Below are 27208 nucleotides of genomic sequence, written 5' to 3'. Positions count from 1 at the left end.
GAGTCTGTGTAGGGAGCAGCCCCAGAACCCACGAGGCAGGCGGGGTTGGGGAGTCTGGTCAGGACAGCCCACCACAAGGAGAGGAGGAGAGAAATGCAAGACCTAGCCGGCGGCGGCGGTGGGGAGAAGGGGGAGGGGGAGAAGGAGGAGACAGAGGAGGAGGAGGAGGGCCCGAGGGGTGGAGGGGAGACAGACCCAGCCCAGAGCTCCGACTGGTTTCCTGTTGGCCGGCTCTAAACCCGCCGCATTCCCGCAGACCTTCACACTGACCGGAGCGCACTCCGCCAGCCACCCGCCTGCCGCCGAGGTACGCACGCCCCCTGCCCGGCCTTTCCCTCTCTGGTCGCTCCATCCCGACCCCCTAGTTCCCTCCTGCAGTGTGTGTACAGAAAGAGGAGCTGTGCTGGGGAGGTCTCTGGGTCAGGGACGGGCGCTCATCTCTTCGGGCTCCGTCCGCGCTCCTCCCGCTAAGGGCAGGAGCCACGGACTCACTGCCTGTTGCTTTTCAGGTGGTGTAACTTGGTCTCCCTTTTAGGTTTGCAGAAAATAATCTCACTGTGTCTCTGGGGGAGTGTTTTCTCTCTCTCTGTGTGTGTGTGTGTGTGTGTCTGTCTCTCTCTGTGCCTGCCTCTCTGGTTTCAGAGGCTGCCGGCTTCTCCGCTGTGCTCCCTTCGCAAATGTGGCAGCCTGCTTTCCTAGGAATCTGATCTGCTCACAGCTGCACGGGGCTGGCTGGCAGCCACGGTCTGTTCTGCTCCCCATTCCAGGAGAAGACTCTTCCTAGACTTGGTTTTCGGTCAGGGGTTCTGTTTTCCAAAAGGAACTTTGCATGAATGATAAATTCAGCTCTGGAAGGCAAATGGAGGGTCTCTACCTCAAATCAGCACCTCTGGGAAGGCGCCTGTTTCCCTGGAATTCTCCCCCACTGGCCCCTCCCCCCCCAACACACGCACTCTGAAATAGCACCGTCAGACTCCTGGGTTAGGCATTGTTCCCATCCTGGGCTGCCGGGGTGTAAGCACGGGAACTCACTGGCCCTAGCCCTTAGTGTACGTGGATCTGAAGACCCCAGACATTTAATATCATCCAACCAAGCCTCTGGGTCCTCTGGGAGGCTGGGTGTGGTGGAGGATGCTCTAGGAAAGGGAGAAGGGGGGAAGGCAGGCCAGAGAGACTCCCAGGGCAACCTTCTCACACCTCCTTGTTTAGAAAACCCAAACTCTACACTGAGATGGTGGTCTAGCCTTTTAGGATGTTAAGTCCTCTTTGGACACACTCTTTCCTGTCTTTACCTTCCTTGGCTCCATTGGCCAGTTGGTGAGTGGACTTCTGGGGTCTGAGGGACACCAAGGGAAAAGGGGGCACTGAGATGAGGCATGTCTTCAAGGAAGCCCAGTCTGCCCAAGAGAGAACAGAGAGGCACACATTTTCCTCCAGAAAGGACAGCATTCTACAGAGAACACAGGGAGAATGTTCTTACCAGCGATTCTCTAGGGTTAAATTTCTGTCTTCTCCACCTGCTGATGGGAGAGTGAGAAGCAAATAAGAAGTAGGTTGGCAGACTTAAGCACACATTCTATGTGCTGTCTTAGGTAAGTAAGTCCTTTGGACTTAGTTTCCTTATCTGTAAACTAGGAAGGTTGGACTTGATGGTCTTTGGGGAGCCTGACATCATCTGAAACTTTCAAGGGAAGGTCTTTTAAACCAGAATCCACAGACTGGCCTATGAATGGGCTTTAGGACATCTGCAAGCCACGTAAAATTTTATGTATAGTAGTAGTGGTAGTAGTGGGGTGTGTGTGTGTGTGTGTGAGAGAGAGAGAGAGAGAGAAGGAGAACAAGAGGTATTCACAGCCTTTAGTCTTAAGGTATACTCAAATGGATGTACTACTTCCCAAAGAGCCAGAGGGCATGATGATGTGGAAGATGGAGTGTGGGACTGGAAGCAGATGTATATTTGCAGGAGGATAAACAATTTTGAAAGGGAGTGGTTGGGGGAAGAGAGGGTTAACTCACAGTGCTCAGCTGCCACATCGACAAAGCTCAAAGCAAAGGGAGGGGGGAGGGGGGAGGGGGGAGGGGGAAGGGGTGCCTGGAGAAGGAATCAACTTTTGAAACTTTCTCCAAGTCCCACCCACAGAAAGGCTCTTCTTTGCCATGACTCATTCTGAGAGGAATGTGAGTTGCCACGGTAACCTTTTTTCAGGGTCTCTGCCTGCTGGCTGGGAGGGGACATTGAAACACTCAGAACATCAGGCTCAGTCTGAATGTCCCCCACCCCACTCACTCCCCAAATATCAGGACAGCAAACTCTAGGTCCTGCCCTGCTAATCTCCCAGGATCGCGGGGCAGCTGTGGGGCTGTGATGAGCCTCCCTTAGCCGGTGTTTGAAGACCAGAGTTTTAGTTGCACGGCTGTTCGGGAGGTGCCCTTTGACCTTGAACTAATAGATTCTCCGTTCTGAGCCCCAGTTTATTCCTTGGTTAAAGAGCAATAACAATGGTCACTTCGAGGCGGTATGGTGTGGAAGAAATGGGATGATACACAGGAAGCACTTGGTACACTGTGGCCCCCCAATCCCCCCAAGCGGTGGGTTTTTAGAACCGATAAACATGGTATCCAAAGACTTGGTGAAATCATTTCCATCTTTTTTGTCTGGCAGCTCTGTCATCTTGGGGTTTGTATATAACTTCTCTTTATTAAAAGTGCTAATAGGCACATTTAAACAAAATAAGTGTTTAAATCCATTTTGATTTGGGCACCTTCGTATTTCCCAAGAGTGTTGTATCCTCCAGTGTGAAAAGAGCATTGGCCAAGGCGATGGTAGAGGCGAGTCATAACTCGCACTGAGTGACAGTGGGTAAGACCCTTCCCCTCTCTGGGCCTCCTTTTCCTAATCTGTTAAATGGGGAATCTAGATGGTCTCCAGGGGCCCTTCCAGGTCTGAAGTCCTGCGAACCTAAATCCCAGAGATTGCTTTCATGAGAAGAAATAGCTGGCCTACGTTTTTAACCCCCACCCCCACCCCCTGCCCCTAGTTGGAAAGGAAACGAGAGGAGGGGCAAAGGGATCTTGGGTTGTGTAACAGTCCTGCTAAAATCTTTATCCCTCTGTAGAGACTTGTCAACCAATAGCATGGCTGGGGTTTGCTATTTACAAGAGCAGCTTTCCTTGCTGAAAATAAGCTATAAATAGGAAAGGATGGTGGAGAAAAGGCAAAGGATGGTGGAGAAAAGGCAAGAACTCAGGATGTGAGGTAAACGGGAGACTATTTGGCTTTCGAGGTTATTTAGATAGGTAGCCAAATGTGCAGAGATCAACAGGGACAGACACAAACCCACAAGGATGTAGACTGTAAACATCGATTTTACCAACAGGCACCCACTGGCACAGCTAAAAATAAATGCCTCCATACGTGCGCCAGTCCAGAGGGTCACGCCCTCACACGCCTCCCCCTGAGCCGTTCGTTGACTCACAGACAAGTTCCAGGTATACAACTCGATGCACATACAAACCCTGGCGCTGACTTACCCGGGCCCCAACAGACAGATGCTGAGCCAGGTGGACACTCGAAGACCCCTACACGGCTTCACGTAGAGGTCCTCAAGGCCAGAGGTCCCCGTGATAGACACACTGCCAGGCAGTGCAGACGGGACTGCCGTTTGTAGCCGCACGCGAATGTGCACATCCAGACATGACTACAGGTTACGAAGAGGAGGCAGACACGTCGTACACATCCATGACCAAATCACTGGTTGTACTTTACAGGCAGAGAAACGGAGGATCAGAGAGGGAGGATAATCACCGAAGGTCACACAGCCAACTGATGTCTGTGCGTAACTTCCAGATGTTCAGACCTGTCCAAATGTTCACTTTTTTTTTGTTGGTTTTCATCTGGTCACTTTGGTTTCACGCCCGTACACCTCCTTCTGAAGGCACCAAGCCCTACGGATGATCAGTGACAGCAGTACTTTCTCTCTCTTGGCTGGCCAGTGTGGCCTTTGCCATGAGGGCAGCACGAAGGGCTAATAGTGGCTGCTTCCCCCCGCTCCTCACTTCACCCGTCTTTAAAGGAGGAAAGAGAGGGCTGGAGCTGAGCCTTCAGCCGAACCTGGGGATTAATGAAGCTACTGCCTTTTCTCTGCAGCACAGAGCCTGGATCCTGACCCCAACCCTGAACTCAGGGATGGCTGGGCTGGGGAGAGCCAGAGCCAGCAAGCAGTGACTTGGCAGAATTATTTAGAAAAGCAGCCTCCTCTTATCCAGGAGGAAGAGATGTCTGAGACAGGAAATTAGCTCTACCCTCACTCTCAAGACATAGAGCTTGGTGTCTATAGAGAAAAAAATATGGATGGAGATACCAACTCTGTCCAGAACTGGGTTCTTTCAGAAACTTGATATTAACCTATCTCATCTGGGGATCCCTCTGGGTCATCTTATGTTAGTCATGGCGTTAGGATCCCAGACTGATCAGATGGAAAAAGAAACAGGGCAAAACAAGGTGAACGAACATCTGGATGTTTCTGAACATCTGGAAGTTTAATGTCGCTACCAGCCTGCTGTGTGACCCTCGAGTGAGTTATTTTCCCTCTCTGAGCCTCAATTCCTCAAAATCAGAAGCATGGCAAAGAGGTTTCACGTGGCTTGATGATACCAGTCGTTGGTAGCGGCTGCCAGAAGAACTGTGTTCAGGATTCAGATGCCTCCCTGCACTTTAGGGGGAAGGGTCATGTGATCGATTAGTAATGTCTGCCACATGCACTGCAGGAGCAGGTGGAGACATTTTCACCATGTATTTGCTATCTTTGGTATGTGACAACCTGCATTCTGATGTTCTTTCTCGGCCCCTCCTTTTGTGGTCACCCCCACGCAGCAGTGGCCCATAGAGGGAGCCAAGGAGGAAAGCCTGAAGCTCCACCCTGGGCCTCTCCTAACCACCATGAAAGAGCGAAACGTGGCATGTTAGATGACTTTGTGGAACCTTAGTTAGGCTGATTCTAGTCCCGAACTCCAGGGCTGCTTTGGAATTGCCCCAGAACCTCTTCACTCCTAGGCTTGAGCACCCATAACACCCTCAAAGTTTCCCTTAGCTTCTTCCCTTCCGGCAAGAAATATTAAAATTGGAAGCAGAGTCAAGGGACAGGTTGGGAGGGATGATACTCTGAAAGGCTTCTGCCTGAGCTGACTTAGAAAGCCAGGGCTGAAAGAAACCTCAGGGACCACCTTGCCCCGGGATTTTCTAAGTGTGTTCATAGGAGACCCCAGAGATGCTCCAAGGCATCTCAGCAGTGTCTGAGTGTGGAGGACTTTCAGCCCTCATCTCAACTCCCCTTGTACCTGCTTTTGTTTTTTGTTTTTAATTTCAAGCTGATTCATTGAACAGATTATAATGAACTCATGTTTCAACAAATGCGAAAGGCTTTTAGCTACTTCAAATATTGGACTCCGCAGAAGACCTCATTGACAGAGAGGGCTTACATAATTTTGACCACCACTGATCTGAAACAACCTCCTCATTGTGCAGATGAGCAGGGCCAGGTGTGGTCCGGGGAGGAGAGGAGCCTTCCCTAAGTTTGCACAGTGAGCTGGGAGCAGCGTTGCCAAGACTGCATCCCAGGACTGCCGACGTCCGTGTCACGAGACCACCTCCGAGGGGCTGTGCTTGTTCCCCGGCGAGTCCAAGGGTGGCCGAACCAGCTGCGGTGGCGCCTCTCTGGCCTGGCTCGGACCTCCTTCCAAGTCCCAGCTCCCTGGCGGGCCTGGCTCACAGAGGGGGTTCCTTTATTAGCCTCCAGACTTGTTTTTCTCTTTTTGAGCTTGTTTACCAGGAACGTGTGTTTTAGGAACCCTTGTTTCCAAGCCAAACAGTGGGAGAGAGATGCTTGGTGTGCGTCAGCAGCCTAACTAAGAGGCCAGCCCGGGCCCCAGCCTTCGTCACTGTGTTCTCTGGAGGCTGGGCTGGTGTCCCCTTGACCAAGAGGAGCAATGTCTCCTTTGTTCCACCCCAACACCCTTTCTCCCTGGGCCACAGACAAAGAGCCAGGATTCTTGCCCTGGATTCTTGAGGGGGATGGAGATTCTGGGATCAGCGGATTTTAAGATGCTCTTCCAAACAACACTGCTTATTTCTTGTATTCTCTCATATAAATCACCCAAGAGCCTTTCAAGGTAGGTGTATTATTTCCATTTTACAGATGGAGAAATGAATTGAGCCCCAGAGTGGGAGAGTCACTTTCTGAAGGTCACACATTTGCTAAGTGGCAGAGCGAGGATTTGAACCTGGACGTTCCGTCTCCGGAGCCCATGTGCTTGCCTTCCTGCTACATTGCATAACCACTCTTCCTGACCACTGGTTACCTTTATAACCACTCTGATGTGGTAGCCACTAGCCATATGTGGCTACTTAAATTTAAATCAATTAAAATGAAATCTAATTAAAAATTCAGTTAATTTACACTAGCAATATTTCAAGTGTTCGGCAACCACATGTGGCCAGTAGCTATCATACTGGACGATGCAGATATAGAATAAATTCATCATCTCCAAAGGGTTCTATGAGACTGCACTGCTCCATAAACCTCTTTCTACCCAAATCAGATTTGATGATTACAACTCAGATCCTGTGCTTCCCGTTCTTAAGAGACCATGATTCCAAGACTCAAAATCTATAAAATTCCATGAGTCTGAGATTTCCCCCAGTTGTGACATTCAGGGACTTTTCAGTGTCCAGGGAGAGCCCGAAGGAGGCCCTTTATATTTTGAGGGAGATGAACTGGGGGGCTGGCTGTACTTTTCCATCCCCAGAGTCTTTCTAAAGAGAAAGAAGTGACCTCGGCTTCGGGTCCTGCTGGCAGCCAAGGACGGGTTTTCAGCCGTCTCCAGAGCAAATAAAGGCAAAGGGAAGGGACTTGATGTACGGGACAGGGGGAGGAGGTGGCGGTGGGGTGGGGGTAAGCAGTGTCTGCCTTTGATGACCACCAAGCCAAGGGAAACACCCCGTGTTCCTGCCCTGGCCCAGGCTGCTTTCCCTGCACCTCGGGCCGGTTCACAGCCCAACTGGGCTCTATTCAGGTGAGCACCTGGGAGGGATCAGCTGCCAAGAGAAACCGTGTGAGATGAAGAGCTGGCCCGTGGTGGAACTGGGCTGCCTGGGGCCTCATTCAGCCCTGCCGCTCACTCCCTGGGGCTCTCGGAAGGTTTCCTCCCCTCTCTGGGCCTCAGTCTTCTCACCTGCACTATGGGACCGCAAGACACGCCTTGAGCCTCCAGTGGGATGCCTGATTGTCAAAACACTTTGGAAAGGATAGACACAGGCATCATCACAAACTAAAGAGATACAAAGGAAGGAGTTTTCATTTAATACTAGTCATTTCTACAAAGCTGTTGAGATTTTCACTGGGCATACCAGATTTAGGTTTGATTGGCAAAGGATGTGTTCTGAATGCTGGGGTTTGGCTCTGTGTTGTGACCTCCCTGGGGTTACTGTTGCCCCCCACGAGCTGTGCAGGATGGGTGCCAGACCTGTTTCAGAGAGCCTCAGGGAGGCGTCCAAGCATGTGTAGGAAGTATGGGTGTGCAGCTGTTACCCTTTCCTCTCATCCCATCATCTGGAGAGAGAGGCTTCTGGGACTGGTGATGGAGCACTGGGCACCGGGCAGAACCCCAGATTTGGAAAATAACTCTTTCTCTGAGATTTCGGGTCATTTTCTTAACACTGTCACCGCTTTCCTGCCTTTCTCCTCCACTCCCACGCCGGATGGAACACAGTCCCTGTTAGGCCCAACCCAACTCCACGCACGAGAAGGGAGTTTGTCAAGGCAGTTTGACTTGCAAGAGGCCTGAATGTTGCACAGTTTCCTGCTCTCAACTGCAGGCTCATCGGGAAAGTGGGACTAAGGGCCCTCCCGTGCCTTATCTGCCAGTGTGTCAGAGCTTCCCAGGGGACAGCATGTATGTGGGGCCTTTAGACACCATGAGCACTACAAGATTTAGAATTATTTTTCAGTTCTGGCTGCAAAACCAGCGGCAGGAAGGGTGAGCGTGCCCCTGGGAAAGACGTGCAGGAAGGGGGCGGGGAGGCACACAAAAAAGCTGACCAGAGCTGGTCAGAAGGGGGAGCACGGTCAGAGAGGGGAGCGTGGTTGCTCCGCTCAGATGAAGGACACGGACTCTGGAGATGTTGGTTTTCCTGGCTCTTTAACCAGAAGCTTATTACATTTCCAGCCCTAGCATGGACTAGTCAAGTCCATGACATGACTTCTGTCATTGGAGCTCATACAACACCTTTTTGTGTTTCTAGCTACCAGTCTCACTCTGCCGCTTTGACTTCAAACAGTCTCAGACAAGTCCTCCATTGATGCTTTCTCTTCTGTTCCATTCATAAAATCATAGGCCGGGGTTGTCTTGCTTGTATCTTCCAAATGGGAAAGCAAGCAGGGAGATTTTTCCACCTCTAGGCCTGGGAGGGAACAAGCATACAACTGTGTGGGGCAGGAACATTCTACAGCTGCCTGCAAAGGGAAGACTGGAAGACTGGACTCCTTTGGGAGCTGGAGCCAGGGGGACACAATGCCAGGCCCCCAGGCTGATTCCTCTAAATTTCTGTTAGTTTTATTTCAAACATATGCCATGAAATAGGAGGTGAGGTTTTGTGTCTGTTTTAATACAACAAAGGGCCGGTATGAAGTCTGCTCTTCCTCTGCCTATTTCTTTCTTTTTTTTTTTTAAAGATTTTATTTATTTATTTGAGAGAGAGAATGAGAGAGGTTAGGGTCAGAGGGAGAAGCAGACTCCCCGCTGAGCAGGGAGCCCGATGCGGGACTCGATCCAGGGACTCCAGGATCATGACCTGAGCCGAAGGCAGTCGCTTAACCACCTGAGCCACCCAGGCGCCCCCTCTGCCTATTTCTGTGGTTCACCTACTACAATGAAGAAGGGTTGCACCACAGGATGACACACGCCGAGACCAGCGTGTGCCTGCAACATCCTAAGGGCATTTCAAGAACCCGGCCTACAACCTTAAAGCTTACCTAGTCTAACCCTCACAATAATGGAAGTGGGGACAAGGTCTAGAGAGCACAAGTGATTTAGCCAATATACCCAGATAGTTTTGAGGCAGATCAAGGACCCCCGGCATTTAATTCCAAGCCAAATGTTGGGTTTTTTTGTTTTTTTGTTTTTTTTTTCCATGATGCCAGGGTACCTCCAAGGTCCTTGGTTGGTTGAAAAGTCTTGGAAAGAACTAGGGATGATGAGTCCAATATAGAAGTTTGTGGGGGCAAAAGAGGGAAGACATGGCCACTGGTCACCTTGACTAAAAGCTGCTCAGGGGCCAAGGGAGCACTCTTGTTTTGTGTAGCCACAGGAGGAGGAACAGAGTAGACCAGAAGTTTGAGGGAGGCAAATTTAGATCCATACAAGGGAGAGCTTTCTAAAGCCATTTGGAAATAGAAGTCCATCTAGTGAGAACATGAAATAAAATGTCCCCACTACAGTTCCTCTGTGAGAGAAGGCATTTTAGCAATGAACCATCAGAGAAGATTCTGCTCCCAAATCCCTTTCAGTCATGAGATTTTTGGAGTGAAGAGCTCAGCATCTGGAGAGTGAGGTCTCAGCAGTGACCAGGGCAGGAGAATGTTCTAGATCTCAGCTAACATCCTTTAGCTGTGAAGGGGAAAGAGGAGAAAACATGAACACATGCAAGTATTTGGATAGTTTCCCTCCAGAGAAGTGCTGTCCCTTCTGGGCAGAGCAGAGAAAAATGTGGCTACCCTCAAGTTTCCACTGGTCACACTCCGAGACTATTGTTCTTTGTTTTAGAAGGTAGATCTCGTTGTCTCAAATTGACAGGAGGTTTCTGTCTATTAACTCCCCCCCTCCTTCTTTCAGACGGGGTAGGAAGGAGGAGGAAAAGGAAGAGGAGGAGGGTTAAGGGGATAAGAAAAAAAAAAAAAGAATCCTAGAACATCAGGGATTTAAGGGTCCTTGAAGATGATCTGCCTCAGCATCGCCCAGGCTTGACTAGTGAGCCAACCACCTTAGGTGAACCACTATTTAAAAACTTCAATAAGTGTACTGACAAAAGAGACTTTATATCTTCACCATATATGGAAAAATCTTTGTCTTTTGTCATAAATGGAAGGAAACTATAAAAATAAACACAAAGAAGACAAAACAACTTCGCTGAATTCCAGCTGGATATAGTTTCCTGTGGAGGCTCTGAGCCAGAGGCCTGCTCTCTGTTACAAGGAGATAGATGAGTGCTAAAAAGGTATTAAAGACATCTTAGCACCAAACTGAGGCTTTTTCTTCATATAGTTGGGATTGGAAGAGAATTGAGTAGAAGCAAATTTCTCTCTCATCTTTCACTATAACTTAACATGCACCATCTAAAATTACCTCGCATATCACAGGAATTCAGTGTCAGAAGAAGCTCTCCATCAAGAAGCCCCCCGCTCACTCAACTGTCAATCTTTGTCCGCTCACAGGGTTCCCAGCACCATGAGGGCCTGGATCTTCTTTCTCCTTTGCCTGGCCGGGAAGGCCTTGGCAGCCCCTGTAAGTACCCAAAGAGCATATCTGCTTGGTCTTCCTCCCACCATCAGCTCGGTGGCATCAAATCTGCTGGCCTTGGATGCTTGGAGGGGTCAGGGACGTCCCTATCTCATTATTTTACTTATTTTAAAAAAAGATTGTTTCTTACACTAATAAGCACAGGAGAAAAATTAAGATGAGGACCACTGGATGGAGAGTCTGGGGAAGAGAGATTTCCATGTAAGGAGAAAGTGAACAGAGAGGGCTGGTTAGTTTCCAAATCAGTGAGGACTATTTGGTTGCAAGCAATAGGCTCCAATCTGGCCAAATTAGTGGGAGAAAGGAGACAGGGGCAAATTATAAAATCAAAGGTGTTGGGGAGGACTGGAAAAGGGCAGGTTCAGGATCTGGGAGGTAAGAACAAACAGACTGTCTTGGAGATGCAGCCATCTGAATAGATCTGCTCCAGCAGTTTCACATCTTGAGAAAATGTGCCGAGAAGATTTAAAAACAATTCAAGGAGAACCGATCTGGTTGAGCTTGGGTCCTGGCCCTGCTTCTTGGCCAGGGGAGTGTGGAGCACACTGACGGACAGACAGTCCCTCCAAGACTTGCATGCAGGGGGCCAGTGGTGGTCATCCAAAGCTAACCCGGAAGCCATTACCGGAAGAGGGAGGAAGCAGCATGCTGCCGACCGACCGTTTCTCCCAACCCCTGATTCCCTCGTCCTCTCTCCACTAGGAGGTGTGAGCGATGGTAGACTCTGGCAGGTAGATTCTGCCAAAAGATTGGGCAGGGTTAGCATTACTTTTAGAAGCAGCCCCAGCCAGCCAGGCACCTCAAACTTGTATGTTATCTTGCTTCTTCTTACTCCCAAGTTGACATGGCAAGAAGGAATCACAAAATCACAATAATAGTATCATACTTGTCGGAAAGATAACGACATCTGTTAACATGCATGATGTTCCTGCCCCATTAGTCTCTGTTTTCCTACTCTAAACTGAAAGGAGTTCGTCTGCATCAGTGGTTTTCAGATTCATAGGAGTTCAAAGCAATGGAAATGCTTTTCTAAGCTAAATCTTCGATAGACGCCCCAGATATAAAATACAGAAATGGGGGTGCTCCAGAGTTCCATAGGACCCCTGTGTTTGGCTTATCTTTCGCCCTCATCACCCCACCCATGGCAGTCCCTGAGGCACAGCCTTGGGGATCTCTAGGGAGCCGCTCTCCTAGCTCCCCTGGCTGGAGGCACTTCAAGCTGGCCTTGGCCTTGACCTCTCTGAACTCCATTTTCTCTTTCCAGCAGCAACAGGAAGCCCTGCCTGATGAGACAGAGGTGGTAGAGGAAACCGTGGCTGAGGTGGCAGAGGTAGGTGGGTGGGGAGCCCAGACCTCCACATTCATTCCCTGGAGAAACCCAATGGGTGCTGTGGGGTCTCGACCCTGGAACGGGGCATTTGCCCCTTCCCGTGGGCACACGCAGTATTTTGGCATTTTGGCAGACAAGTCCTCCATTGATGCTTTCTCTTCTGTTCCACTCATAAAATCATAGACGTGAATCCTGTATGTCCCCCAATCCTGACACATTCCTGAATGCTTCCCAAACCTTCCATGGCACCCTAGAGTTGGGAACTATGATTTTGAAATTTTTTATTTTTAAGCTGCAGGACAATTTTTCTTAGGTGATCACCTACAGTCTCCCCATATGTTAAACATAAAGGGGAAGCAGCTGTGGTATGGCTGGTGGGGTGGCAGGCTTGGTACCCCTCCTGTCCCAACACCCCTGGTGGCCTCTGATGCATCTCGGTAGGCCTGTATAAGTCCATCTAAATTCTGGACCCTGGGGGGCATTTGTGTGCCCTGCGCCCTGGGCCTGACACACCTTTCCAGCTTGTCTCTCCTCTTGTGGGACCTGAAGCTCCAGGCAAGTCCCCTCCAGCGTTTACCCCCGAGGGTAGGAGCCATTTGACTCACCCTTCTCCCTCCACCCCAGGGACCTGTGGGAGCCAACCCCGTGCAGGTGGAAGTAGGAGAATTTGATGAAGGTGCTGAGGAAACTGAAGAGGAGGTGGTGGCTGAAAGTAGGTCCCTTTCTCATGTCTTGTCATATCCAGTCTTTGCCCTCTGCCGTTTGAGCCTGGGGCATGGGGACAGCCTACGTGAGGTTCCTTCCTAAGGAAATTCAGGGTGGGCTCCTCCCTGCAGGGTGGGCTGTGGAGGAGAAACAGTGTTGACTTGGAAGTTGGAAATCTTCTCTGGAATCTGGGCATGATCTACGTATAGCCAGGCTATCTATGCTCTGAGTGTCAGGAAGGGATGTTCCCAAGGTGGAAATGGCCTTCTCCCCTCACAGCTATTTGCCCTGATGCCAAAGTTGGGTTTCATGTTCCCACAGAGGTCACAGGTCCCATGTGGTCACTGCGCTCCTAGACGACCTCTGTCTCAGCCCATGCCCCAAGTGGGTGCAGACCTGAAGGGACTCCAGGAGTTTCCACACACATTAGCTTATTTGATCTGCATACAGCTGCGAGGAAATAAGGCCTGGGAACCTGATAGAGCTCATATAATGCTACGCTTGGAGTAGGTGCCAGAAAGAGAGAAATGTCCTAGGGCCTCCGCCTCCAGCCCACTGTGCTGGCATCTCCATCCCACACAGTGGAGAGGCATCATACCCAAGGGGTTCACAGCATGGCCTTGGGAGGCAAAGACACCTAGGTTTGCCTCTAAACTCGTTGACTCCCGCTGAGAGCGCCCTCCGACAGCCTACTTAGCTCCTCTGAGCCCAGCTTCCTCGTCTCTAACACAGGACTGATGCGGACGGTAGACCCTCACCCCACGGCTGGAGGCTTATGAGATGAGGCACAAGAGCACTTGGCCCAGTGCCTGGCAGGGCAGGCGTCCAATAAAGAATGACTCAAATACCCCACATCATGCATCAGGGGGAAACGGCCGGATTGAGCTGTCATCCCGAGGGCATAGAGTTTTTGTTGGAGCGGAGGGGCATCTACTGAGTCCGTTCCTTCCCTCCTCCAGGCCCACCCTCATCCGGTGTTTACCAGACACAGCTGGGCTCTATTGTTCAGCGTGGGCCTCAGGGCACTTCTCCCTCTTCCTTTACAGCCACTCAAGTCTGTTTTGCTTGGCCTCACAGCTCCCTGGCTCCCTGACAACAGCCGATTTTCCAAGTCATTCTAGAAAGTTTATTTAATTTAATTTAATTTATTTATTTTTGAAACTTTATTTTATGATCCAAAAATGCCTCACTATCACTGAGGAACAGAGAGCTGAAAACACAGTGATTGCTTCAGTCCTCAAGGGAGTTATATGGTATCCAGTGCTTCTGGGTCCCAGATTAAGCCTGCAGCTCCCCAAAATGTGCCTGACCCTGACCTCACACTGAATCTCTAATCCCCAGACTGAGCCAATTTCTCCCTTAAGTGCCAACTGCTGGGCTCAGCAGAAGAGACAGGAGGACTCAGGGCTGCCCAGAGCGAGGAGTTCTGCCCAAGGATCCATCTGGGTGGGTTGGGGTGGACCCGGCGGTGCTAACTACATACCTTGTACTCTACCAGATCCCTGCCAGAACCACCACTGCAAACATGGCAAAGTGTGTGAACTGGATGAGAACAACACTCCCATGTGCGTGTGCCAGGACCCTACCAGCTGCCCTGCCCCCATTGGCGAGTTTGAGAAGGTAAGGTCAGAGGGCTGGGGGCTTGGGCCCTTGCAAACATAGGGGGTGGCTGCCCAGAACACTGGTGGCTCGTGGCTCTAGGGGCAGCTCCAGTCTCAAAAGTCCCCTTGCTAGATAGTCACGGCAGGAAAGTGGAGGTAAGGCTCTGCCCGTCACTGGGTCCCTCCAGCAACCAGCAAGAATTTATTCGGCACCAGCAGGTTCCCAGCTCCACACCAGATCCAGAAAGGAATACATCAAGAACATCAGACACTGAGATAGGGGCTTTCTCGGCTTGGGAGCAGCCTAGCAAAGCATCAGGTCCAAAAACATGGGTTCTGGGCTCAGACTGAAGTTGATTTCGAACCCCATCTCCGCCCTTGTTATCTGTGAGATCTTTGCCGAGTGCAGAACCTTTCCAAGTCTCAGCTTTCTCATCTCTAAAGTGGGGATAGAAATAGTCTTTATTTCTTAGGACTGTTGTGGGGATTTGTTAGGTAGTACTTAGTACTTAGTACCCAATATATGCTATTTATTTATTTATTTTTAAGATTTTATTTTCTTGAGAGAGAGACAGAGCATGAGCGGGGGGGCAACAGAGAGAGAAGCAGACTCCTCACTGAGTGGGGAGCCCAATGCGGGGCTCGATCCCAGGACCCTGGGATCATGACCTGAGTTGAAGGCAGACACTTAACCAACTGAGCCACCCAGGCGCCCCCCAATATATGCTATTTAGAAAATCTTTCAAACCCATCCATTCTTCATCCAACCATCCATCCATCCATCTGTGCAGTTATTTATTGAGTGCCCGCTCATGACCACCAATGTGCTAGTCATGACCTAGCTCAGGACAGAAAATCTGGGATTAGCATTGTTCCCACAACCTCCTATCTGGGTTCTCCAACTTTAGTCTCTCCCCAATACAACTTCTCCTCTGGGTCCCAAATTTTAGCATCATTGTCAACTCTTCCCTCCTCCTTATCCCTTTACCCCCATCCCACTGGTCACCAGTGCCCACCACCTCTCCCTCTGCAGTGATATATAAGCAATTCTAAGTAAGTAAGTACAGGACGTGTGACAAGGCTCCTGCCTCCTAACACAGATACTCACTGCCACTGTCCTTGTTCAGCCCTCGGCACCTCTGCTTGGCCACCCCCACGTACAGAGATTCATTAGGAGGACTCCCATGACTCAATGTAGGGTTGTACTCACAGCGAAGACTTATTACGGTGACATGTTAAAGATACACAGCTAAATAATAATGGAACAAGACATAGGGAGAGTCTGGAAGAATCCAGGTACAGGCTTGCTAACTTTCTCCACCTGCATGAGGGGTCTCACAAAATGCAGTCTTTCCCCAGCTACGAAGATGCAGCCACGTGTGAGCAATGTTTCTGCTCAAGTAAGCCCATTAGCGACTTAGCACTCAAAGTTTTCATTGAGTGCTGCCTAGCACGTACTCAAATTCCAGACTCCCAGAAGGAAAGCAGACATTCAGCATAAACCGTGTTGTTTGTACAAGCGGTCTAGGCACAGTGAGGCGTCCTTATCATCTGTGGAAAGTTTTATAGCGGCGCAGGGACTTGTTTACCGGCCAAGTTCCCGGATGCCAGCCAAGGGCCAGCATCGCAAGCAGGCCTTTCTAAGCATAACAATCCCAGGCTTGCTGTGTTAACTTTCCCCTGTACGCTCTGCTTTTTTGCCATCCCCATCTTTAATTCATCCTTTCCAGAGATGCCAGGTTTGTTTTCCCCTATCTCAGCCGGATTCAGTCGTACCTCTGCTCAGAGACCAACAGAGGCTCTCAGCAGGGGCTGAACATTGGTCTGGGAGCCCCAAGAGTGGGTTCTTCTTGCAGCCCCACCACTAACTCCCTGTGTGATCTTGGGCTAATCACATTCCTTGTTGGCCCTTTGTGTCCCCATCTCTGAAATGGGCAAAGACGGTGGTACCAGCAACGGGCTTTGGGAATGAAGGCGAGGTGCTCTATGCTTTGCCAACAGGTATGCAGCAATGACAACAAGACCTTCGACTCTTCCTGCCACTTCTTTGCCACCAAGTGCACCCTGGAGGGCACCAAGAAGGGCCACAAACTCCACCTGGACTACATTGGGCCTTGCAAATGTGAGTCTGTCCTTGGGCACTGCCAGCCTCCCAGCTCACAGAGAGAGCACTGAGCGGCTCTGCCGTCCCATGCTGTGTGACATCGGGCAAGGCTCTTCCCCTCTCTGAGCCTCTTAGAGCGCTGCCGTTTACAAAATGAGAGGACTGTCTATGAGGAGCTTCCTCTCAACTCTGCATTCAGGACACTTCCCAGGAAGGACTGAGCAGTTGTGGAAGCACAAGATCAGGGAGGATTTTTGGAGCCTCTCATTGCATCCAAGACAACTCATTCTTTTTCTTTAATGATGAGGATGTTCTTGTGTAGGGCTAACCCAAATCTTTACTGCTTCAACATTGTAAAGCAAAAATGATGTTCTATCTGGATCTATAAAGTGGTTTTTGTTTTTAATTAATTTACTAATTAATTAATTTAATTAATTTATCTAAGTAATCTCTACACCCAACATGGGGCCTGAAATCAAGACCCTGAGATTAAGAGTCACGTGCTCTTCTGACTGAGCCAGCCAGGCAGCCCTGGGCCTATAAAGTTTATTTTTAAAATATTTGAATTTGAATGCTTTAAGATAGGGGGCATGCCTGCCAGTCCCCGTTAGGCCCTGTTACTCGGTGTTGCCGCATCCTTGGCCTTATCACTCCATCACATCCCTATCTGTCTACTTAAGACATATGATTAACCACCCTCTTCTAGAAACCTGGGAGTCAGGTGTTCGCGGGAAGGGAAGCCAGGATGCTGTCTAGCTTTTTGTTAGTGATGCCAGGGGCAGATGCCACTGGCCCAGGTGCCTCCTTCAGCATTGGCCGTCTCCTTATCATCTGAAACACCCAAGGCCACATCCAGTCCTCCAAGATAACACCCATGTTGTGTGTCTGGTACACTCTGGCACCAGATGGCGCTGGGGAGAGCCACTCATCTGCCTCGGGTGTGCAGAGTGCAGAACGGTGGAGGAGAAAAGCAGGTTCTCCTGTGGTCAGCCCCACTCTCCCAGTTACGGGGCCCAGGGTGTGAAATGAGAAGGCACAGGAAGGAGACTGGGGGAGGAAGGTTGACAGGAATCTTTAGGCAGTGAGACTGAGGAATGTGCCACGGGGACTTTTACCAAGTGGCTCTTGCTGTCCTCTGGGGCATATTGCTCCCTTGCTCCAACTCCTAGTGTGTCCCCCACAGATGCTGCCTTCCACTACCCCGCTGGTGGTGGAGAAGATAGTGGTCCTCAGAGGGGACTTTCCCTGGACTTAGGATGAGGGAAGGACAGGCCTCTAAGCCCCGGGACAACCACATACCCTGGATGGTGGATGAGCTCTGATAATGTGGCCTTGAGCAAGCCCCTTCTCCCCATGCTGACCTTTAATAAGTCCAACAAGAGAGTGGACTTGGTCTGACATTCTGGGATTCTAAGTTCCAAAGATTAGGATGGAATCATTATCACGAAGAACGTTCTGGTGGATAAGCAGTCCTGACCTCCCCACCCCAGCTAAGCTGGGCCTATGGATAGATGTTATTCCTCAGCCTCGCAGCTTCGAACCCCTCCCAATGGTTGGCATCCCCGGCGTGGGACCTGGGCCTCTGCTTTCAGGCCCCATCATGCAGAGAGATGCAGGGGTCACCTCAGCAAGTCAGATCAGGTCAAGGGAAGAGGAGACATGTCTTTGTGTCTCCATTTGCAGAGCATTCTTCCCTCCACAGAATCTCCTGTGCTCACTGTGGTGTGAAGAAACTGGCCCAGAAAGGCCGAGCCACTCTTCTGTGCCAAAGCCTCTGACTGAAACAGCTGTCGGAGGAGGCCCTGGGGTGGGAAGTGTGGTCTAGCCAGTATGTTGGCCCTCACGCATGGAGAGTCCTGGTCTGTGCTGACAACTCTTGTGTTTTGGACCCTAGACATCCCCCCCTGCCTGGACTCCGAGCTGACTGAATTCCCCCTGCGCATGCGGGACTGGCTCAAGAACGTCCTGGTCACTCTGTATGAAAGGGACGAGGACAACAACCTTCTGACCGAGAAGCAGAAGCTGCGAGTAAGTGTGCTCTTTCTGGCCTGTCCCAGGGTCCCTGCCTGGCACTGAGCGAGATGGCTCCTGGCCCCGGGCTGGCTGAGGTCCACAGTCCCATTCCTAGAACTAGGCCCCCAAGGGTAAGCCTACACCCCTGCTCTGATGAGTGCCCTTATCCTGGGTGCTAGACACAGACTTCTCACTGCCTTTGGAGGCCAAGAGTATGCATTCACCCCTTAAAGACTCTGAGAAGTCCTGTAATGAAGATACCTGCTCACTTTGTTTAGCACAGTGTCAAACAAAAGGGACAGAAACTGCCCTATTCCTTTTTCCTTCTGAGTCTGTGGATCTTAGACTTTACTGATCTATCAAGCACTTGGAGTACTGATAAAGTGCAGGTTCCTGAGCCCTGCCTAGGGCCTTATAGAATCAGTGTCTCCATGAAACCAGGCCCAGGAAGCTGCATTTTAACCAACTCCCCAGATGAGTTTGATGGGGCCGCTCTGTGGAGATAGAACGCTTTGAGATCACCCCAGGCCTCCACTCTTGTGGATGAGAGCCTGGTATCCATGTCTGCCACTTCCTTCCCTCACTTTGAACCTTGGCCGTGGCTGGTCTCTTCTGGCTCTGGCCTACTGTCCGCGGTGGAGGGGCCCTGACTGGCCTGGACCGTCTCCCCTGGACCCTTCGTCACATGGCGTCTGCTCCCACAGGTGAAGAAGATCCATGAGAACGAGAAGCGCCTGGAGGCCGGAGACCACCCCGTGGAGCTGCTGGCCCGGGACTTCGAGAAGAATTACAACATGTACATCTTCCCCGTGCACTGGCAGTTTGGCCAGCTGGACCAGCACCCCATTGATGGGTAAGGCCTCCGGCCGGCAGGATCCCAGGGGGCTGCTCTGGCTTGGCGCTGGAGTAGACGGCGTCACAGGTCAGGGCCGGTAGGCGCGCTGGGTCTGGCCGAAGACCTCTCAGCAGCCTCTGCTGCCCCCAGCCCCGGAGCCCACAGTCTGTGTGGGGGCCGAGGTGGGAAGGACCAGGCAGAGGAGAAAAGATGCACACCCGAGGGGAAGAAAGCCACAGTACATTTGCACGCCAGAAGAAGCGGACGTCGGCGGAAACTGAAAATCCCCCTGACCCCTGGGCTTGCTGGCCTTGGGTATCCACGAGTTGAGGGAGAGCGAGCTAGGAAGGAGCGCAGACTCCATGGCGCGGTGCAGCGGGGAGGGGGCAGCCTGCATGCTCTCAGTCCTTCATTCAGCAAGCCCGGAGACCCCGCCCCAACCGGGCGAACAGGCCCGGGGAGTTCTTAAAAAATCCACACAGCCAATTCCATCCTCATTGCAAGCCCTTGGTTTCATTGTTCTTGCCTCTTGTCCAAATGAGTCCTGAAGTGCCGTGCAACCCCACGGCCGAGCAGGCAGGCGGCTGTCAGCGAACGAACACTTACTGAGCATCTATTACCTGCTCAGCGCTATTCCAAGGCAGGGGATTTAACAGTAATCAGGGCTGGCACAGTCCCTGCCCCCGGGACGCTCACAATGTGGCTGATGATCTGCTGCTCACAATAGAAGGAAAAAGCGAAAAGGCCCCAGAAGGCGCAGGGGTGGCTTGCTGCATGGGAGGCCCCGCGGGGGTTGTCACGACCCTCACCGCAGCTTTCTGGTCTCCTCTAGCTGTGTGCTCTTGGAGGAGCATAGAAAGGTGGGCCACCCTGTTTATGTGCCTGGGGGAGCACACTCTGTACAGGGATGCTCCTCTCCGGAGGCTCACCCCTCGTTCTCGGTCCAGGCTGTGTGCCTGGAGCCCGTCCACCCTGTCGGCAACCCCCCGGGGCTGGGGTCTCCTGAGCTCTGGGAAACTCCCTGCAGCTTCTCTCCCAGGCTCGTTCCATGGCTGGGATCCAACTGAGTCACTCGCTGTGGAGGGGGAAGGAAAAAGTCAGGGGGACATCTGGAGCTCAGGCTGAGCAACTGGATTCCACCAGGATGAAAGGACCAGGAGAGAGGCTTCCCACTGGGGCTACAGGGACTGTGCATCTGGGAAAGTGCTCCAGCCTAGGCCAGGAGATCCATCCGCCCCCTCTTCTTATCCCAGAGCTGCATGGTGACCTTGCCTGAGTCCCTGCCCCCTTGGGACCTCAGTTTTCCCATCGATATACTATGTAAAGGGAGGGAGTGTTCCTTCTGGTTCAAACATGGTGTGATTACTTCCATGAGTTGGGTGGGGCGAGGGGGTCTGGGGATTAGAGAGAAAGTTGGAATTGCAGTGCAGCCCCTTGGGGAAGAGTGTTTTCAGGAAAACTATTTGAGGGCTCTGGGAAATAAGGAAAAAATTCATACATGTGCTCTGGAGTCAAGGCTGGCTGGAGGAGCAGGAATGGAGGACAGTGGGAGAGAAATGAGAAGGCCTCTCTCGCACAGTATGATATACAGAAATTAAAGCTCTATGAAGGTTTCGGTTCTTTTGACCCTCCTGCCAATCCCAGTCCTTTCCCACTTCTCCCCAGAAGGCAGCACTGTCATAATTTTGATGTATCTCTTTTTTTTTTTTTTAAGAGAGAGAGTGGGGTAGGGCAGAGGGAGAGAGAGAATCTTAAGCAGGTTCCATGCCCAGCACGGAGCCCGATGTGGGGCTCGATCTCACAACCCTGAGATCCTGACCTGAGCTGAAATCAAGAGTCAGACGCTTAACCGACTGAGCCACCCAGGTACCCTTAGACTCTTTTCTGTGCATTTGTAGCTACATAAATGTGTGTTTACCAGAAACACACATTGTGTTTTATGGCAGATTTTGAGCTACCAATGGCAGTATATTTTCCATTTTCTATTTAAGTTTCTATGCCCCAATTCGCAGCCAATTAGGAAGCAGTTAAATGCATCAAGAGACCTTTGTTATGAATCCATGGGATCTCAGAACGGGAAGAGCTCTTAGACATTATGGTCAACTCTCCCTGCTTTGATGGAGGGGAAACTGAGGCTCAGAGTGAGCAGTGCCTGCTCTAAGTCCCACAGCAGGTCAGTGGTACAGCAAGGGGGTAGACCGGGATCCTGGCTTCCTGTTCTGCTTTCACGTCCCTCCCTTCTGCCCCGTGGGGCAGGCTCGCTCTCTCCTGTCTCTCGTGGAGTGTCCTTAGGCCCTCCCTCTCTCGCCTGCAGGTACCTGTCCCACACGGAGCTGGCCCCGCTGCGTGCGCCACTCATCCCCATGGAGCACTGCACCACCCGCTTCTTTGAGACCTGTGACCTGGACCACGACAAGTACATCGCCCTGGACGAGTGGGCCGGTTGCTTTGGCATCAAGGAGCGTGAGTGTCTGAGCAAAGGGGCCACCATCCTCTCCCCAACTCCCCTCTGTTTTCTCTGTCATCTCTGTGTCCATCCTCTCTGCCCAGTTCTGCTCTCTGTGCCTAGTTAACTCCTTTTTGTGCTCTCCCTGTCTGGGCCGGCCTTGCTGTCTCCGGCAGTCTTGTTCATCCGCTTTCTCTTTCCCTTCCTCAAGCATAGCGCTCAGTCTGTGCCTAGTGCTATTTTGGGAGCTGGCAGGCACCTAGAGAGGGGACAGGAAGTGTAACTTGGCAGCGTGTGTAAGTGACAGGAACAGGCCAGGGGCAGGGAGACCAAGGTCCTCAGTCCCCAACTTCCTGGGTGACCTTGGGCTGGTCCCCTGACCCTTGGCCCGGGGATGGGTGGGACCCACTGACTCCTGGGGAAGCGCATCTTCCTCCATACAGGGCTCATTTCTAATCCTGTTTTCTTGTCTTGCTTTGCAGAGGATATTGACAAGGATCTGGTGATCTAAATCCACGCCTCCTTCCGCAGTACCGGATCCTCCCTCTTTGATCTTCCCCTTCCTGTTTCCCCCAATGTTTAAAATGTTTGGATGGTTTGTTGTTCTGCCTGGGGACAAGGTGCTAATATAGATTTAAATGAATACATTAACGGTGCTAAAAATGGAAATTGTAACCCAAGTCATGACATTCTTAGTTGTAACACGGCTGCCGACGCCTCTTGCTCACCCACTAATGGTCCCATTTTTCTCTTGCCATTTGCTGTGCTGCCCCGTGTCCTAGTGGTGTATGGGTGGGAACTTTGATCTGCTCAAGTCTGCCTTCAACACATCTCGCATCTTCAGATTTTCTCTCCATTTCTCAGTTTGAAATTAATACTCACCAAGTTAGTCTTTGTGTTCATTTTATTTCAAGGTATTGGTTGCCAGGGGGTCATCCCCACATGGCCGGAAGGAGGGCAAAGGGAAGTAATAGGCACGTGATGCTGGCAAAGATGTTTCTGGGACAAGGGGACTAGTGGGAGAAAGCCCTGCAGAACCCACCAGCCAGAACCGCAGATGACAAGGCTGTCACCCAGAGAAAGGACCTGAGTCTGTGTTAGGAAAACGTATTAACTCTCACATAAGCCCAGTTCCTCACCATTCCCCACCCCCTCATCTTTCAGTGCCCTTTCTTTTCATGTTAGGCTGTTTGTCCAAACTTTTGGGAGCCGGGGTGGACCATCAGCACTCCGGAATCCACCAGGCCCCTGGAGGGTGGATCACCATACCCTGCAGGGCTTCTCCCCTCCTAGCTGTCTTTGGGGAATGCAGGACTGGGAGGCTGTTTCCACCGGGAAGGCCAAGGTCAAGAGCGAGGTGTAGAAAATTGTAAAGTAGAAAAAGTGGAGTTGGTGAATTGGTTTTGTTTTGTTTTGTTTTTTCACATTTGGATAGCTGTCACAAGAGGTCTTTCCCTCGGTTTCTAGCACGTTCCTCCTTTTCTCCCCCTCCCCACCTTTTTTCCTTCTATTAATCAAGAGAAACTTCAAAGTCAATGGGATGGTCAGATCTCACAGGCTGAGAACTTGTTCACCTCCAAGCATTTCATGAAAAAGCTGCTCCTTATTAATCGTGCAAACTCTCACCCCGACGTGGGGAGTTTGACAAATCTTTCAAAATAAAAAGTAACGACTTAGAAACTGCCTTCCTGAGTGATTTTGCATGTGTCTCAGTCTTAGACACCTCATTACCCTGACATGCAGACACAAGGATGGACGTGTCTACACACAACTGTACAGCTGCAAACCCTGGCAAACACACTGCTTCGGTGCACACACCGTGTCTTTATACACGGGGGATGTATTTGTACACAGGGAATGTACGGTTCCTATAAGCACAAGTTCTGCTTACTTTTAAGTTTTTATTTATTTATTGAGAGAGAGAGCAGGGGGATGGGCAGAGGGAGAGGGAGGGAGAGAATCTCAAGCAGACTCCCCACTGAGCATGGAGCCCGACACAGGGCTCGATCTCATGACCCTGAGATCACGACCTGAGCCGAAACCAAAAGTTGGATGCTTAACCGACTGCGCCGCCAAGGCGCCCCAAGCTTACTTTTAATTTTATGAACTGTGTGCTGAACTTTTTTCATTACTGTACTTCATTATGAGCAGCACCAGGCTAAGCAAATATCTCCTTCCACCATCCATCCATTCTCTTTTCCACCCCCTCATACCGATTTATTTATTATTATTTTTTATTTTTTATTTTTTTTTAGATTTTATTTATTTATTTATTTGAGAGAGTGAGAATGAGAGAGACAGAGAGAGCACATGAGAGGGGGGAGGGTCAGAGGGAGAAGCAGACTCCCCACTGAGCAGGGAGCCTGATGCGGGACTCGATCCAGGGACTCCAGGATCATGACCTGAGCCTAAGGCAGTCGCTTAACCAACTAAGCCACCCAGCGATTTATTTATTTATTTTAAATTTTTACTTAAATTCTACTTAGTTAACATTCAGTGCACTACTGGTTTCAGGAGTAGAATTCAGTGATTCATTACTTATATACAGCTCCCAGTGCCCCTCACAACCAGTGCCCTCCTTTTTTTTTTTTTAAGAATTTTATTTTATTTTTTTTTAAGACTTATTTATTTGCCAGAGAGAGAGAGAGCACAAGCAGAGGGAGTGGCAGGCAGAGGGAAAAGCAGGCTCCCCACTGAGCAGGGAGCCCGATGCGGGGCTCGATCCCAGGACCCTGGGACCATGACCTGAGCCGAAGGCAGACGCTTAACAACTGAGCCACCCGGGCACCCCAACCAGTGCCCTGCTTACTACCCATCAGCCATCTAGCCCATCCCCCACCCACCTCCCTCCATCAACCCTCAGTTTGTTCTCTATCTTTAAGAGTCTCTTATGGTTCATTCATTCATTCGTTCATTCAACAAATGTTTATGAAATACCTACTATGCACCAGGTCCCATGCCAGGTGATAGAGACTCCATTGTGGCAAAGCAGACAAAGCATTTGTTCTAGAACTTCTAGTCTAGCGGGGAATAGATTAAACAATTTCACAACTAAGAGTGCCTGGTTGGCTTGGTCAGTAGAGCACGCAACTCTTGATCTCAGGGTTGTGTGTTCGAGCCTCATGTTGGGTGTGGAGATTACTTAAAAATAAAATTTAAAAACCTCAAAAAAACCGCAATTGCACAACTAAATATAAATGACAAGAAGTGAGAAGTGCGATAAAGGAAGAGTAAGAGAAACCATGAGTATGTACAATGGGAGGACACAGCATTACTCTAGAGCTTCACTGTCCACATGGTAGCCACCACCCATGTGTGGCTATTTAGATTTAAGTTTAAATTAATTAAAATTAAGACTTTAGTTCCTTAGTCACATGAGACTCTTTTCAAGTGCTCATTAGCCACATGTGAATAGTGGTTACCTGTTGAACATGGTCGATCTGAGCATTTTCATCATCGTGGAAAGTTCTATTGGAAAGGCTGTTCCATGGCTTTCTTGAGAAAACTGGAGCTGAGTCACAAAGGAACAGAAGGGATGAAGTGTGTGGAGTAGGGAGAGAGCAGGGAAAGGGCAGGGAAAGAGCATTCCAGGCAGAGGGAACAGCATGTGCAAAGGCCTGGAGGTAAATGGGGAGCAAGATGAGTCCCAAGCTGGTATGGCTGGTGCACAAAGTGAGGGGTGGGTCATATTGGATGAAGCTGAAGAGGTGGGCAGAGGCCAGACAATGCCGTCTCAAAAGCTATGGTAAGGAGTTTGGATTTTATTTTTTGTGCACTGGGAAGTCATTGGAAGGTTTTAAACCATAGAGACAAACAGGATTAGATTTGCTTTAAAAAGAGCACTCTGATTCAGGAAAGAGTTAATGACCTTGTAAGTCCACAGAGCACTTTTCAAAGTTCATGCATGTTCATCGTGCTAGTGTGATAGCTCAGGCTGGTAATTAAAGACTCCCGTTTAGAGATGGAAAAATAGGCTCAAGAAGTATGCTCCACTACAATGGGCCACAGAGCTGAGTCTTCGGGTGCCAAGTTGTTCTCTCCCACCCCTTTTATTTGAAATCATTTTCAAATCACTAAAATAATACAAATTCATAAAAAAATCAAATTGTATTCTGGTGTTCTCTTTTTTCAAGAGAGAGGAATTGACTGGCTTGGTCTTGGCCATATGACTAGTAGTCTCAATCTCTAGGGATCCAAGCAGAGACAGATTCAAGTCAATTCAGGTATTGGCTCATTCATTAATTCATTCATTCGACGGTATTTATCAGGTGCCCGCAGGGTGCTAAGCATGTCCTACAGGCTCGTGAGTAGGGCAGGTATTGGTCCCTGCTGCCTTGGAGCTTTCCTTCTAGCTAGGCAGACAACGCACAAGTTAAGGAATAATACCATTTCAGGTACAAACACAAACTATAAAGGAAATAAAGCAGGGAGCTACGGTGGAGCATGGCTTTACAGAGCGTTTGTTGGGTAAGGAGGGAGATGTGGCCTCTGACCTCAGGACCCCAGGGTGTAGTCCTTATGCCTTGATTAACCGGAGGGCAGATTAGCCGTGAGAGGCCTGGCGCCCACGACTGTAACAGCTCTGCCACCAACTTACAGACGAGCAAAGAGCTTCAGGGAAGCTGAGTGACTTGGTCATGAGATGAGACAATGAGAAAAAGAGGAAACTGGAACCCAGAGCTGTCTCCCCCATATTGAAATGTCTCCCTCTGGGAGATTTTCCAGGGCAAGGCGGCCTCAGAGGGGTATGAAGCACGAATCAGCCCAGGGCCCTGGGAGGGCAGGGCTGCCCCCCTGCTGGCTGCAGAACCGCTGATCAGCTCAGTTAACAGGGGCCCTCCAAATCTAGAATCTTCAAGGCAGTGTTTCTATAGCCTCCTGCTATTTGTGCTTTCCCTACCTTTAAATCAAATCACTTAAAGCAAAACAACTTAACATTTAAAGGAAATTATTTCATTACCTTAGGTAGAAAATCAGTATTATTTACCATAACTAGAGATAAACCTTAAAGATAAAAACAGTAAAAATATAAATACAGTGAAAGAACAATGTTAGGCAATTATGAATGTGTCCCATGCTTGAAGGGTGGTAGGTTTCTCATTTAAAAAAAAAAAAAAAAAAACTAAGAGATTTTCTCTTTGATAACCAGATGGCCCCAAAGAGAACTGAATTATAATTAATTCAGTGTTAAGTAATGCTAAATCTGTGACTCTCCTAAAATCATCTCCTGGTCCAGAGTGAGGGGTCTCCCTCCCCTTTGGGCAATTCCTTTCCGCAGTGAAAGGAGTGTGGGTCCTTTGGAGACCATCTGAGTCCCTGGTAACAGAAGGCTCCTTCCTTCTGAATAGCTGCTGCAGAACTGGATTGAGCCCTTCGAGTCCAATGACCTAACTTTGAGCTTGTTTCTTGTCTGATGATAGCGGTCCCTCATAGCTCATTGTGTCTGACACAGAGGGAGCCAATAATAATAAAAAGACTACTACTTCCGACTTAAATGTGAGGTGCCTGCCCTTCCCCATCTCCCCCCCACCCTCTACTGATCCTTTGTCCCTGGTCCTCTCTCGGTTGTAAAGGCTGCAGCTTCAAGGCTAGACTCCCTTTG

General features: G+C 50.2%; 2 protein-coding genes across 3 annotated transcripts in view; one reads left to right on the top strand and one right to left on the bottom strand.

Annotated features, from left to right (window-relative positions):
- The window catches only part of SLC36A1 (solute carrier family 36 member 1), a 253508-nt gene that overhangs the window by 34943 nt on the left and 191357 nt on the right, over nucleotides 1-27208 (bottom strand). The gene's annotated exons all lie outside the window — the stretch shown is intronic.
- On the top strand, nucleotides 180-23291 carry SPARC (secreted protein acidic and cysteine rich). 2 transcript variants are annotated; one of them, XM_032395255.1, is made up of 10 exons: nucleotides 180-307; nucleotides 10488-10557; nucleotides 11840-11902; nucleotides 12527-12614; nucleotides 14106-14227; nucleotides 16210-16330; nucleotides 18207-18340; nucleotides 19030-19178; nucleotides 21475-21623; nucleotides 22089-23291. In XM_032395255.1, the coding sequence occupies exons 2-10, from the start codon at nucleotides 10501-10503 to the stop codon at nucleotides 22115-22117; spliced, it is 912 nt and encodes a 303-aa protein (XP_032251146.1). In that variant the 5' UTR covers nucleotides 180-307; nucleotides 10488-10500; the 3' UTR covers nucleotides 22118-23291. The 2 variants fall into 2 exon arrangements, with proteins under 2 accessions (XP_032251146.1, XP_032251143.1); XM_032395252.1 differs by having other exon boundaries at nucleotides 182-307; nucleotides 11837-11902.

Source organism: Phoca vitulina, unplaced genomic scaffold (assembly GCF_004348235.1).
Source record: "Phoca vitulina isolate PV1807 unplaced genomic scaffold, GSC_HSeal_1.0 scaffold83, whole genome shotgun sequence".
In the NCBI taxonomy this organism is placed as follows: domain Eukaryota; kingdom Metazoa; phylum Chordata; class Mammalia; order Carnivora; family Phocidae; genus Phoca; species Phoca vitulina.
This window is presented reverse-complemented; position numbering and strand designations above follow the sequence as displayed.